Raw genomic sequence first — 14,116 nt, forward strand, 5'->3', positions numbered from 1 at the left:
GTTAATGTTATATAATTTATACAATGACAAGTTGCAAGTTGCTTAAGCCAAAGTGTAGCTATTTCAGCCTTATTCTCACTTCCATTTTAATTGAATCTCTAGTGGATATGACCTACTCTGTGAAGTCATATATAAATGGAAAGGTCCTTTAATTTATTTCTTAAATTAAAAACAAATCAGACTCTATTACCTTGAAATTTAATCTCAGAACCAGAGAGACAAGATCCCAAGATTTTTGTACAGAGCAAAATATTCCAGGAGCTTTTCTGGTTCTTGGTCCAGGTTGCTACTGAGATACCTCCTGACCAAGGCCAATGTTCTCTAGAAGTCTGCTGCTTGTGGATTGCTTAGGCACAGAAAGCTTTCCTAGAGCTGGGGATCAGGGAGCCCAGGACCTAGAGGCTGTCCTTTATGCATTTGCCATGAAACCATGTTCTCTACCCCCACTGTCTTCTCTGAGAGCTGCCTCACCACTTGGGGGACTGACAAACTGCTGTTCTTCCCAGACTTCAGGCAGTCTTCTTTCTCCTGGATTCTTCTTCAGAGGCAGTCAGAGCACCTGAGTAATCTTAGTGGATTTAGGGTTCCCTATAGGAGTATAAGAGGGGACAAAATCTAGTAGTGTCTACTTTTAGCCCCTGAGACAAAGGGGGAACAACATACAAATAGTAGGTCAATAAATTTTCTTGCATATACCTGGGATGCTAAGTGGGCTTTGGAGCAGAGTCAAGAATCTATAGCCTAGAGGCCAAAGATATCTGATTAATGAGACAACTGAACAACCCTGCTGGTCTTTTGAATGCAGGAAGCTGGGTAATTTCTGGTTCTTAGAAATATGGGTGATTTAATTTTTATTATAAGAGAATGTAATATCCATATTGGGTCTGATGCTTCTGGGCATCCCATCTGAACCTGCAAGTCTTTGTAGCATGTGTAACAGAAAAAAATTATGATACAGTATATGTTTTTTTGGACAGTTCTGAGAAATTACTGTTTGAAGGAAAACAAAGGTAGCCTATCAGCTTTTGGTGATAACTGTATAAGCTGTGCCTTTTAGATATTAAGAAATTATCTCTATTATGAAAGATCAAATGAGATTTTCCCTTAAAACCAGCTCTTATGTCCTGGAAGAAAAAAAAAAAGGTCTATTGATTAATTTTCTTTCTTTTTTTTCCTTTTTTTTTTGGCTTTTTAGGGCCACACCTGCGGCATATGGAAGTTGCCAGGCTAGAAGTCAAATTGGAGCTACAGCTGCCAACCACAGCCACAGCCACAGCAACGTGGGATCCAATCTGTATCTGCAACCTACACCATACCTCATGGCAACGCTGGATCCCCAACCCACTGAGCAAGGCCAGGGATTGAACTTGCATCCTTATGAATACTGGTCAGATTTGTTTCCACTGAGCCACGATAGGGACTCCTCCACTGATTTATTTTCAGTGGCTTAGACTATACTCTCTTCATGTCAAGTTGTGTGTGGTGTGTGTGTGTGTGTGTGTGTGTGTGTGTGTATTGAGAGTAAGGAGAGAGGCAGCACACTAGTGATATTTCCGGAAACTGAGAGGCAAGGACATAATCAACAACTGTATTCACCAGGGATCTCTGTTTTTCTTCTATATCACAAATCATATTTAAGAGGGAACTTCTCAACTTTATTTGTAGGTTTGAACTATATTTGCCTTAAAAGTAATATTCTTCATTCATTCATCCAACAAATATTTGTTGAGCACCAACTTTCTGACAGGGGGATCCCAGGCATTGCTCCACACAATGAGGGGTCTTGCCAGTAGGCAGCTTTGCCATTTCTCTTCTAGTCTCTGCTTTTGTTTGGCCTAGGGAGGAAAAACAGCTAATGGAAACATGATCTTCATTTATGGAGAAGGGTTTGGAATCTAGTGCTTCTCACAGGCCCTTCAACAACCCTCTTATTTGTTTTCTTTGTAAGATAATTTAGGGTTACTCTGTTCCCTGTATTTGCCTCTACCAACCGTGGTCCAGGCCTTGTCATATCGATGCATCCTGAGGTCCTAGCAACATGGGCTCCTTGCCCTGCTTATTTATGTGCTGAAATAGTGAGATTGTCTTCTTTATAGCCCTTCATCACATCACACCCGTGCTTAAAAAACTCCTATAGTTCTTTCAGAGGTCCTGGCCTTAGAGGGCCTATATAGTCTGATAATGCTTTAATAATAACATGAACACCTGACTTATAGAGTACTCACTGTGTGATGGACACTATTCTAAGAGCTTATATATACTGACTTATTAGTTCTCCAAACAGCCTTATGAAGGTAGGCAGAATTATCACCCCCATTTTCCAGGTGAGGAAACAGAGACATAGGGAGTTTAAGGAACTTGTCCATGGTTGCACAGCTGGTAAATGAAGCCATTTTGCCTCTAGCATCTTCATTCTTTATTCACTTCTCCATGCTGCCTCCATACCACTTTCCTAGCACATTCTCCTCACTTCACCTGGGCAACCACACACATACTCATCAGAATGCCAATTTATTTTGCTTCCTCTGTTTGTTGTGTCCATTTTTCAAATGGTAGAAGAGGGTGAGTAATAGGGACCTGAGGTCTGATGTGAAAGCAGGCTGGAGAGGAAGATTCCAGAACAAACCCTTCCTTATCCTTTCCTCCTCCCTCTCGGGTGCTAGGGGCAAAGGAAAAACCACTGCTTGCCCATTACCTGTCTACTCTCCTCCTCACTCCCGGCAGAGTGGCCGATGTGTCTTCTGGTGTCATAGTGTCTGTCTCCTGTACCCATTACAACATCTTCCCTCCTAACAATTTCCCTTCTCAGACCAGTTGGTCATATCCCTAACCCCCTCAGCATCTTCTCTGTACATTGTTGAAGATCCAGGCTCACTTCAGGTTCCATTCTTGAGCAATAAAGTGGAAACAATAATAACAACAAAAAAACCCATTCTTTGTACTGCCACCCTCTCCCCTCAGCCCTTTAAAATGCTCAGATCAATTTTCACCTCCTCCACCAAGCCTCCTTCAGTTTATACAAATCTTGTTTGATCTGTTTCTTTACTCTGCATTACGGCAACTCAGTTTAAGGTTGGGTGTTTCCTCCTGTCAGGATGACTGTCATCAAAAAGAATACGAATAACAAATGTTGGTGAGTATATAAGGAAAAGGGAACCCTTCTATACTCTTGTTGGGGAAGTAAATTGGTGCAGCCCTTGTGGGAAACAGTATGGAAGTTTCTCAAAAAAACTAAAATTAGAACAACCAATAATTCCATTCCTGGGCGGAAAAAACAAAAACCATTCATTGGGTAAGATATATGCACCTCAATGTTCACAGCAGCATTATTTAAAATTGCCAAGGTATGAAATGTCTACATCAGATGCATGGGTAAAGAAGATATGGAGTGCACACGCGCACACACCCCCACGTGCACACACACACACACAATGGAATACTACTCAGCCATAAATAAGAATGAAATTTTGCCATTTGTAGTAACATTAATGGACTTGGAGGACATTATGGCAAGTGAAATAAATCTGACAGACAAATATGTGATATCACTTATATGTAGAGTCTAAAAATACAACAAACTAGTGAATAAAACAGAAAAGAAGCAGATTCACAGATATAGAACACAAATTAGTGGTTGCCAGTGGGGAAAGGGAAGGGTAGAGGGACATTGTAAGGCTAGGGGAATAAAATTATGGGATTATATGAAATCATGTATGTGAAACTTTTGAAAATTGTAAGGTACTGTAGATGTTAAAGAGTCTTTCATTCAATTAAAAAAATTGGGTGTTTCCTAATTGTTTCATGTTGTTGATAAAAACTCTTTCCATATGTTCAGAAGCTCTTTGGGGGAAAATCCAGTGGCCTAGGACTCCAGTATTATGGCACAGCACCAAGCCCACACATGGTGTTTAGTAAATATCACCTGTCAGTGGTCTTTGGGAAACTGAGGTAGTTCACTCACATTATATATACTTTCTTTTTTCCTTTCATCCTTTCTTATGTTTATGGAAGTCCTCTCTTTATAGAGTAAGTGTAATTTCACCTTGAATTCATATATTTTCACAGATTAATCCTATGGATTAATCATGGTGTAAACCTACTAAATTAGATTGTAAGTAAGAATTGTTTAACTCATCTGTGTATCCATACTCCCTAGAGTGTATACTATGGCACAGAGTAGGAGCACAATAAATGAATATCTGATCAGTGAGCAATGAATTACTAAACTATCCCCATATTGGTATTTCAGTTTTTCAGAGTAATAATTTGCTTATTTAGCAAATATAATCTATTCTCTTTCCATGGAAATATTAGAAAATTTGCCGAGGGAAAATCAGTAAAGTGTGCTTACATTTCCTCTTTGGTTTTCTAGGCTAATTGTTGGTGAACTTTATTTAACACTCTTGCTATACTAAGAGTCTCTATGGAGCAAAGCAGCTTTCAGTTAACTTGGCAAATCATTATAAGAGAGAACAGAAGGGTCAGCATAAGCACTCTCTACTAATTAGTTGATAATTGATGTACAATAGCTGACTGATGGGACTTCAGAATATAAACTCCAGGAATGCTATTTAATAATCTCTACATATTTATGAGGTGCATTGGAGTTGTGTGTTCTTAATAACATTTTATCAGGAGTGCCCAGTGGTGGGGAGCAAGGTTGAGACTTCATGTCCAGAAATCCAGGGCAGTGAGTGGTACAGAAAGGAATATGATATTTTTTAATCTCTCAGTATAAATACAATCCTATCTAATGCAGGGATAAAATGAAATGAGTAATGCTGATGATTCCATACTTTGTGGCCAACATTCCTGAATATTGACTAAGGTCAGAAGAGTGTTGGTGTGAAAGTTATATTCTTTGTGGGATAAACTTGGTAACTTCAAGCTGCACTCCCAAGGAGGCAAAGTGGTGGAAGATCAGTGATTCATGGGAATCTTCATTAATCTGGATTTAGATTTAATCTATTTATTATATGAGATGGAATAATTAATTTCAAGTTGGAGTTAAAAATATAGCCTTTATATGACCTCCTCCTCCTCCTTTTAAAACTTGATCTCCTTAATCTTTATCAACCAATTATATAATCAGCAGTCTTATCCTAACTTGCTTCCCTAACTGTTGCCTAATGCTGTCATTTACCACAATATGGGCTTTTCCTCCTTGTTTGTCCAGCTTCTTCTTCCTTTTTTTTTTTTTTTTTTTTTTTTTTTTTTTTGTTTGTTTTTTAGTGCAGCATTTGTGGCTTGTGGAAGTTTCCAGGCTAGGGTTCAAATTGGAGCTGCAGCTGCTGGCCTACACCACAGCCACAGCAACACAGGATCCAGACCTTGTCTGTGACCTATACCACAGCTCATGGAAACACTGAATCCTTAACCCACTGAGTGAGGCCAGGGATCGAACCTGTGTCCTCATGGAAACTAGTGTAGTTCATTACCACTGAGCCATAATGGGAGCTTCCTCTTTGTCCAGCCTCTGGTTTGTGTGTTCCTTCAGCCTTTCTCCCCATCTCCACCAGATTAATCTTGGGTGAACTTGGCTTTAAGTGGGGTGCACCACTACCTACACATAGGGTCCCAGATGCATGCCAGCAGGCCAGCACCAGCATCATCTGGTTTAGTTGGTTGGAGGTGAAGCCTATGAATTTACTTTTTTTTTTTTTTTTTTTGCTGAAAGATTTTTTTTTTTTTTTGTCTTTTTTGTCTTTTTAGGGCCGCACTTGTGGCACATGGAGGTTCCCAGGCTAGGGGTCAAATCGGAGCTGTCTGTAGCTGCCGGCCACAGCCACAGCCACAGCAACACAGGATCCAAGCTGTGTCTGCGATCTACACCACAGCTCATGGCAATGCGAGGCCAGGGATCAAACCTGAATCGTCATGGATACTAGTGGAGTTCTCTAACCACTGGGCCATGACAGGAACTCCTATATTGGACTTTTTAATCCTCAGAATAATTCACTGGAGTAAGTCCTAATATTAACCCCATTTTAATGGACACTCAGGACACTGAGGCACAGAAACTTGAGTAACTTTCCCAAGGTCACATGGTCATTCAGTGGTGGCACTAGGCTGCAAATCCATGCTTTTAACTGTTGTGGTGTGTGCTGTTACTTGTCACTTCTTTTCTTTCTGATTTTTCACTTTTCCATCAACCTTCAGTGCCCTGGTGTACATTTACTGTTCCATTCTTGAAGATCCACCTCAACAAGAGTCTCAAAACCTTTCCTTGAAATTCTTTATCCTGATTGGAAAACAACTGCTCTAAAGGGTATTATTATCTAGATAATTAGTAAAATTTGAATGTAAGTGGTGTATTACTTACTAGTACTGTATCATTTTTAAATATCTTGAATTTGATAATTGTGTTATGGTTATGTGTTTAGGCATGAAGGAAATAAAATCTATGTCTTATTCTTAAATAGTTTAATAAATTAGTGATAATAAAAACAATAATAAGCTTATATATAATGAGATTGGTAGATGCATAGATCAACAGATGGAATTGATCAATTGATAAATAATATCAAGATAATTATGTATTTTCTTACAACTATCCTGTAGATTTGAAATGTTTTAAAGTGAAAGATTGGAAAGAAAACCCTGCTCCTTAGAGTTGATAAAGCATATAATAACATATACTAACCCTTTTAATCCTCATAACAACTGTATGGGTTAGGTACTATTACCGTCCTCATTTTAGGTATAGGACACAGAGGCACAGAGAATTTTAAGGACCTTGTTCAGTGTCACACAGCCAGTGGGTGGGGGAGACAGAACTCAAATCCTAATATATATTATTTCTGTTTCCAGAACACCCTGCATAAACATGTGTTAGGTTGAACCATATAGAAATTGCTCTTATTTGATCATGTTTGACCTATAACAAAAGACATTTCATATGACCCAACCTATGAGCAGGTATATCTTTTATAAAGTAGTGGCTTTGATATGTATCTCCATGGGAAGATTGTGGGCTCTGTGGGAATAGGACTCTGTCTATCTTGATCACCATTGTCTCCAGGGACTGCCTAGTTCATGATTGGCATTTGATTAGATGAATGAACAATAAAAACTAAGCAAAACAAACAAAAAAAACACCTTTGATTACTTGTCCCTACCCCATCCCACATATCCCATATATATATATATATATATATATATATATATATATATATAATTTCAGTTCACCCCCATCTTTGTCATTTTTAGAGGAACCAGTGGATAAACATAAATTGTTCTGAAGGATGCAGCCTAGCAGAGATAATTGCAACATAATCAACTATTTGACTTCAAGAAAACTCTTTTAACTAATGAAGATGTTAATTAAAAACATGCCCATGCTAAGATGACCTCTCAGAAAATGTAAAATGTTTGCGCTGGCCACCAGTATGCAGTGATTCTGGCTAGAATGTATGTGGTACTCAGAATGCCATCCACTCAAATCCTTATTTGAGCAGTAAACACATTTCTGAAAAACATTGTGCAGTCTCTAAAAATAAGCGGAATTTCAAAATGAAAACCAGCACATAAGTAGTTGGCACATCTGGTAGTCAGGAAAGTTGTACGGTTTGTTTTCAGAGAATGACAAGCCAAGGAACATTCAAACTTGGCCAATTGAAAACTTTTCTTCTATCTGTGATGACACCTGGTTTTAAAAAAATTTGGCTCTAGGCTCAAAGCAGAAAAAACATTTGAAATGGGTAGAGAATTAAATAGTATAATTTACTTGTATCTTGTTTTACGCAGGGAATTATAAAGAACTATTTTCTTCAAGAAAGAGAATGTAGCAAAAAAAAAAGCAATGACAAGCATGAATAATAATAACAATAGCAACAAAAACTGCAAGTAACATTGATTAGGTACCTACTATGTTCTATGCAATGTGTGGAGTCCTTTGCATATGTAATTAATACTAGATGCAAAAGAACCATATAAGGTGGTGTTATTTTTATTCCTATTTTATGGATGAGAAGACATAGACATAAACATAAGGTAGGCAAATGATTAAGTAATTTACCTATGTTACACAACCAGCCAGGGTTGGAGGTTCCCAAGCTGGCTTTCTCCGGAGCCCACAATACAATGCACTGACTGCACAATTCTGAACAGTGTGGCGGTGTTCAGTCTGTCTGGCATTATGAAAAAAAATTGGTGTTAGGTGGTTGTATTGAGCAAGTAGTTCTCGGTCAAACTATTATTTGCTTCCACTTGTAAGACTGATGATGCCATTTTCTAGAACATTCTCACAGCTGTACCACAAACATTCCATATTCCCAAGAAATTTACCACTTAGCCTCATGCTTCAAGGACACTCTCAGTGCTACTTGTCATAAGCTTGTAGCTCCTCTGTGGTTAGATGAGATTCAAGTTGAACAGTGAATTTGAGAGTAGGAGGTGTCGTAGTAAAAATGGTGGAGACAATGAGGAGGGAAGGATTAATGTTTCTTTATTACAGAGCAAGAAACTACTGTGAATGTGAGAATTCAAGGTATAGGCTTAAAAGGGCAGCCTTGACCAGTGTAAAATTGTAGCCCAGGGAAATGGATTTATAATTGCTATTCCCATTAGCTTCATCTTCCATTCAAACCTGGCTTAGCAGTACTGTGGAGAAGCATCAAGAGGCTGACTTAGTTGGAGTCCATTTTTGAAAAATGGCACTGTTTTTCAAAAGTCTAGGAAGGTTTCAGTGGCAATAATGTATCAGTATTTCATATCATGTATGCCAATCTTCTATTTTCATTCATTCAGTCATTCTTAGCTTCATTGACAGACTTTATTGTGTTCAGGCCCTGGGCTAGGTGCTGAGGAAGCAGTGATGTCTTAAACAAGAGCTTTGTTTTTAAAAAGCAATAATGTATAAAAAGATGACAGGCATGTAAATGTTTCAGTTCCCTGACAGTGCTTAGGCAAATGGATGATGAGAGACTGTGGTGGGGAACGAAAAGAAGAATTGGTCAGATTTGCCCAGCTGGCACTAGGGGAGGGGAGACCATAAAGAAGATGTTCTTTGAATCAAATTGAAACCTTGGAGATAGAAAGGTACTCACTTAGGTAGATAAGTTAGGGTAAAGTGTGCCAAGCAGAGAGAAAAGCATGAACAAGAAAAGGGTTAAAATATTTTTTTCAGCAATCATATTGGTATTTATCTATTCTCTGGTGTGCATTCTTTTCACATCAGAATATCTCTGAAATATCAACATCATATACTAGTTTAATTGGCAGTGCATGTTCTTACAGTTATATAAAATAATGATACGCCTTAATATATGGCATATAAGATTTGGTGAAGTAATGTATTAATATGCTTTGACACCAAGTAGTATTTTTTGGATGTGCTGCTAATATGTCTTTATTTTGGAGGTAGATTTACCGTTTTATTTGAAATTAGTGAGTTCCTTAGATGAATATATGACATTGAATTTGACAGAATACCTGACATTTGATGTTGCTTTTAATAGCAGTAGCTGGTAGGGATAGAACCTGGGGATAGGATTCAAGTACCTTATATATTGGGCTAGGCTATGAACCCTTACATTGCCTTTTGCCAAGGTACAAAGAGGCTTTGAAAAACAAATCACATGTAGCTTGTTGAAGTTTATGAAGATACTAAGTTTATAATCATTGCACAAAAATATACCCACTGCTGTAGGTATAAAGATGAAACCCTGATGGTACATTGTTTTATGAATTATAAAAACAGACAATCTATAACTGATCTTTCAAGGCACAGGTAGTTGCATCAGTTATAAGCTGTGGGGCATGGAGGGGGGCAGGTAGAGAGAAGATTCTGGTTTGTGTATCTGGAAAAAAAAGAATCAGAGAGGAATTTCTGTTGGACCTAATGATCTTAAAAAGTATCCAAGAAACAAATCATCCAGCACCTAAACTTAAGCACAAAAATGCCATGAAAATACACTCTCTTAGAATCCGTTTTTGCTCTGTTAGTAAATCATTGTGTGACCTTGAGCAAGTCAGTTGCCACCTGGATTTTAGTTTCCCAGAGGACTGAACTAGAGCAGGCTTCCTGCTAGCTAAAGATGCTTTGACTCTCCAAGCACTTTTTTCCCCCTTATATAATGATTTTTATTTTTATTTTCCATTATAGCTGGACAGAACACTGTAATCCAAGCACTTTTAAGATGTGATTTCATTAATGAGAGCATTGGCGTTTACTCTGAAACCTTGTTTACCCTTAGTTTTGTGGGCTCTTGGAAAATAGTGTTACAAAAGATGAAAAAGTCATTTTCTTGGCTATTAACTTAATTTTTTTAAATACAAAATAAAAATTAATACCCACTAGGGCTAAGGAAAGTTACTGTGATGCTTTTATACTACTTTCATCCCAAATATATCAATGAGAAAGATGAGGAATTTGGTGAGAAAATTTTAGGGCCAAATTTGCTAAAAAAAAAAAACCCTGAGATCATATTTATTTTCATTTGTTTGAAATGGGAACAGAATGTACAGTCACTGAGACTTGACCAGGTAGTTTGCAAAAAACGTTTGAAAAAGTATATCCATGTAAAAAGAATGTCTAGAATGATTCAACCACTATTTTTATTTTTTTTAAATAAATGAGTCATGGCAGTGTTTACCTTTCTCCTCTTTGCTTTTCATTTTTCCGTAACGGCACAGATTCTTGTGGGTTTTTTTTTTCTTTCCTCTCTGGACATAAACCAAATTTTACTACACTTGAAGATTGCTGCTGATGCAATGAAAAATCTTTGTCAAATTTGGTTACCATGGAACTTTTAGAATGAGTGTTTTGTTTGTGGCTCTTTGATTCTGATTTTTTGAAAAACTGTAAGTCCAGCGACAATGTATTGGGGTGAAGAGGAAAAATCATGATTGGAGGGACACAGCCAGACTGTATCCTTTTAAAGAGGCTGTTTGGAAGGCCAGATTTGAAGTGAAGTGAACCAGTTAAACAAGTTTTTTCAGCAGTGTCAACTTTCCTTGCTGGGTGATTCAAGATATTAGCTATTCTAGAGAAAAAACGTGGTTTGATATAAGTAATCCCATCTACTTACCACCTTAACCCTTTAGGTAAAGAGATGATGAAATATGATTCTTAATATAACTGTACACTTCTATATAGAAGGAGCAAAATGTAAGCATATTTTATGAGTGGTGATTATAGAAGGGATTTCTATTGCAGCATTGTGGATTTTTTTCATTGGAATTAGATAAAGCATTTTGGATCATTAATGCTAAATTTTTTTTTAAGAAGATGATCCAAGGACTCTCTTTAAAAATGAGTCCTGATTTAAGCGTGCACATATGTGTATTTACTGATTTCTGATGTAAGGGACATGAAAGCTAACCTGATTCATTTGTTTTTAGGGGCTCTTGGCTTTGGGCCTCAGTGCAAGTCCATTGGAAAAGGCAGCTGCAACAATCTAGTGGTCACCAGCAGTCCCATGATGGTTCAGCGACTGGGACCCATTTCACCTCCAGCAAGCCAGGTCTCTACAGCATGCAACCAGATCAGTCCTAGCTTACAGAGGGCAATGAATGCAGCCAACCTGAATATACCTCCTTCAGATACCAGGTCTCAAGTTACTTTTTTTTTCCCCTCCCTTCTTATGGTATAATCACACCTATGAGTATTTTCCCTTTTCCTTCCTGAACACATGCCCATTAACACACACACACACACACACACACTCTCTCTCTCTCTCTCTCTTTCTCTCTCTCTCTCACTCAAGTAGCTCTTTTAATTTGAGCTTTGTGGGAGAATGTATATCGAAACTCTGTGTGCCATAACATCATCTTAATTGGGAAGAATAGTTTACTACCTGCTTTTCTTATGGTGTGAGTGAAATTAATGCCCACTTTGAGATTTTGGGAGCCTCAGTAGCTAAATACCAGTGTGGTAATCTGTTGATTCCTGGTAAAGCAGGTCATATCACGAACTGGAAAGATGAGATGTTCCTTGTACATCTATCTTAGTTGCTAGTTTTTCAGGGTATATGTTGCAGTATCCTGAGGCAGCTTTATCGCCTGTTTTGTCTATCCATCCAATCACACATTCACCCATTTACCCAAGTATCTTAAATAACTACTCCCATAAAAACCAATAGTTGAAGATTAGGAAGATGGTAGAAAAAGTTAAGATAGAAATCATGGATTTTAAGACTTTATGATGTGTCTGGAAAGACATACTTTCATGTTAGAGTGTTACATAACATTCCGATGTCTGATTGGGTGCCAGAATAAATAGGTCTGATAAATGTAGTATGTCTATCTCCATGGGAGATAACTGAATAGGGAAATTACCTTCTCAGAAAAATTTTTGTATCTCTCAGGGTTGGTATTATAGGGTACATAAAACCAAAATACTGTGCAATGTATAAGGTCTAATTCTATGTTTGAAGTGAATTATTTCATCTTTTGTAAGTAGTCTTCTTAGAGAAATGTAATCCCAGATTTTTATCTTTGTCCTGGCTTTTTTGTAACTGTGATGTTGCAAAGGAGTTTGACTCTCTGGACCTCTGCTTCCTCATCTTAGGGGGCTAGAATGTACTGAGATGCCTTGTAGTTCTGGGATCCTGTTTCTTCTTCTCCTTCTTCCCTTTTCCTCTGTTCCTCTGATTTTTCTTTTCTCCTTTTGTCTCTCTGCACTGTCCTCCTAGCTGCTATTCGAGACTGAAATCACAGTTCCTGGATTATTTTTTTATGCCAACTTTTTCATGAGATGGAAACTTGTTTTTCACCTGACATTTTTTTTTTTTTTTTGGAATGGGAAGCTGCTACTGTCATTTTCCCATTGATGATTATGCCTTGAGGGACTCCTCAGAGTTGCTGAGTATTGCATGTAAAATTAACCGTACTGGTAGGGTAGGTGTCATTGGGAAGCTTTCAGCTTCCTGTCGGTGGCAAGTCCGGCTCATGCCTTGAAGGCAGAGAGTCATAATTAATGGAGAAATTGAAGGTAGGCAGGGCACAGGCTGCTCTAGTCATGCATCTAATGCAGTCCCTTTCATGGGTTGGCCAGGGAAGGGTCATTAGCTCGGTGTTTTCTGGCATATTTGATTCCTTAGCATAATTTTCTATCCTTAAAAGACAACATCATAGAGATGCATTGACATATGTTTGACTGTGTATTCTGTGAGCCCTTCTATGGAAATAATTTTTTTGCAAGATGAGCAAAGAAACAGGAATTAGTTGGGAAGTGTCTTAGTGAAGTATTGAATTTACTTTTAGCAATTTAGAAAGGTCTCATTTATTTGTGACGCTTAAATTGGTTTGTGTGTTCCATCAGAGAAGAGATAAGATACGATGCAATAGTTCAACTTGAAGGCATTTTGCTGTCTAGAGATAAAGAGAAGGTGGAGAGAGAATCAGCTTTGTGTTTTATTTATCCAGGGAATGCCCTGGGAGTGGGGAAGGTAAGGTGGAAGGCAGGGTGAGAGCATGAGCTGTTCAATCTGAGTGATGGCCACCCTATAAAAAGCTATAAAATTTATTGCTTTTTCCTGATTATCTGTGTAATTTTTATTCCTTGTAGAAAATACACAAAAGCACAAGGCAGTGAATAAGAGTTATCCTGAATCCTACCACTCATTGGCAGCCATGGGTAGAATTTTGAAATACATCCTTTTAGCTGTATGCAAACATATGCACCATAAGCATAGTTTTACCTTTCCATCAAATTGATAATAATTTATGTAGTATTATAAATACCTGTTTTCACTTTCTTTTGTAATCATCTTTGGTAGTAAAAAAAAATCTTTAGCATCATATAATGACTTCTTCTTGTGCAAGACTCCGTTTTTATTTTGAAGAATATAAATAAAACTAATTTTTATTAGTCTTTTATTACTGGGCACTTGTTTCCCTTTATTTCAGTATTGTGAGTAATACTTTATTGGCTCAACTCTATTGCACATCTTACTCATGATATATATATATGTATGTATGTATATTCGCATATATATATATATAATGAATGTGTATATATATTCATTCTCTTGAGTATCATTTTGAGGAATTCCTTGTCATTTATAAATGAGCATTTCTTTTGAGATTGGCCTTGAACCAAGCAAATCAGCTTGGTCATCATGCCGCTCCTTTTTTTTGACCTCACCAAAAGAAGTTCCCAGGCCACGGATGG

The 14,116-nt window shown here is 37.7% G+C and overlaps 1 protein-coding gene across 35 annotated transcripts in view; it reads left to right on the top strand.

The window, feature by feature from the left end:
* The window catches only part of GLIS3 (GLIS family zinc finger 3), a 674,383-nt gene that overhangs the window by 332,360 nt on the left and 327,907 nt on the right, over positions 1-14,116 (top strand). For 21 of the 35 annotated variants that reach the window (XR_014821958.1, XR_014821957.1, XM_084986252.1 and 18 more), the window contains one exon: positions 11,344-11,551. The exons of the other annotated variants lie outside the window; for them this stretch is intronic. Coding sequence is in view for 19 of the 21 variants with exons in the window: in XM_084986252.1 (XP_084842378.1) it covers positions 11,344-11,551 (208 nt within the window). In the remaining 2 variants the exon portion in view is untranslated. The remainder of the gene's footprint in view (positions 1-11,343; positions 11,552-14,116) is intronic. 35 annotated transcript variants of the gene reach the window in all.

Source organism: Sus scrofa, chromosome 1 (genome assembly GCF_054392235.1).
Source record: "Sus scrofa isolate SSC_HxYL_T2T_F1_AM1 chromosome 1, Sscrofa_HxYL_maternal_Yorkshire_Landrace_v2.0, whole genome shotgun sequence".
In the NCBI taxonomy this organism is placed as follows: Eukaryota; Metazoa; Chordata; class Mammalia; order Artiodactyla; family Suidae; genus Sus; species Sus scrofa.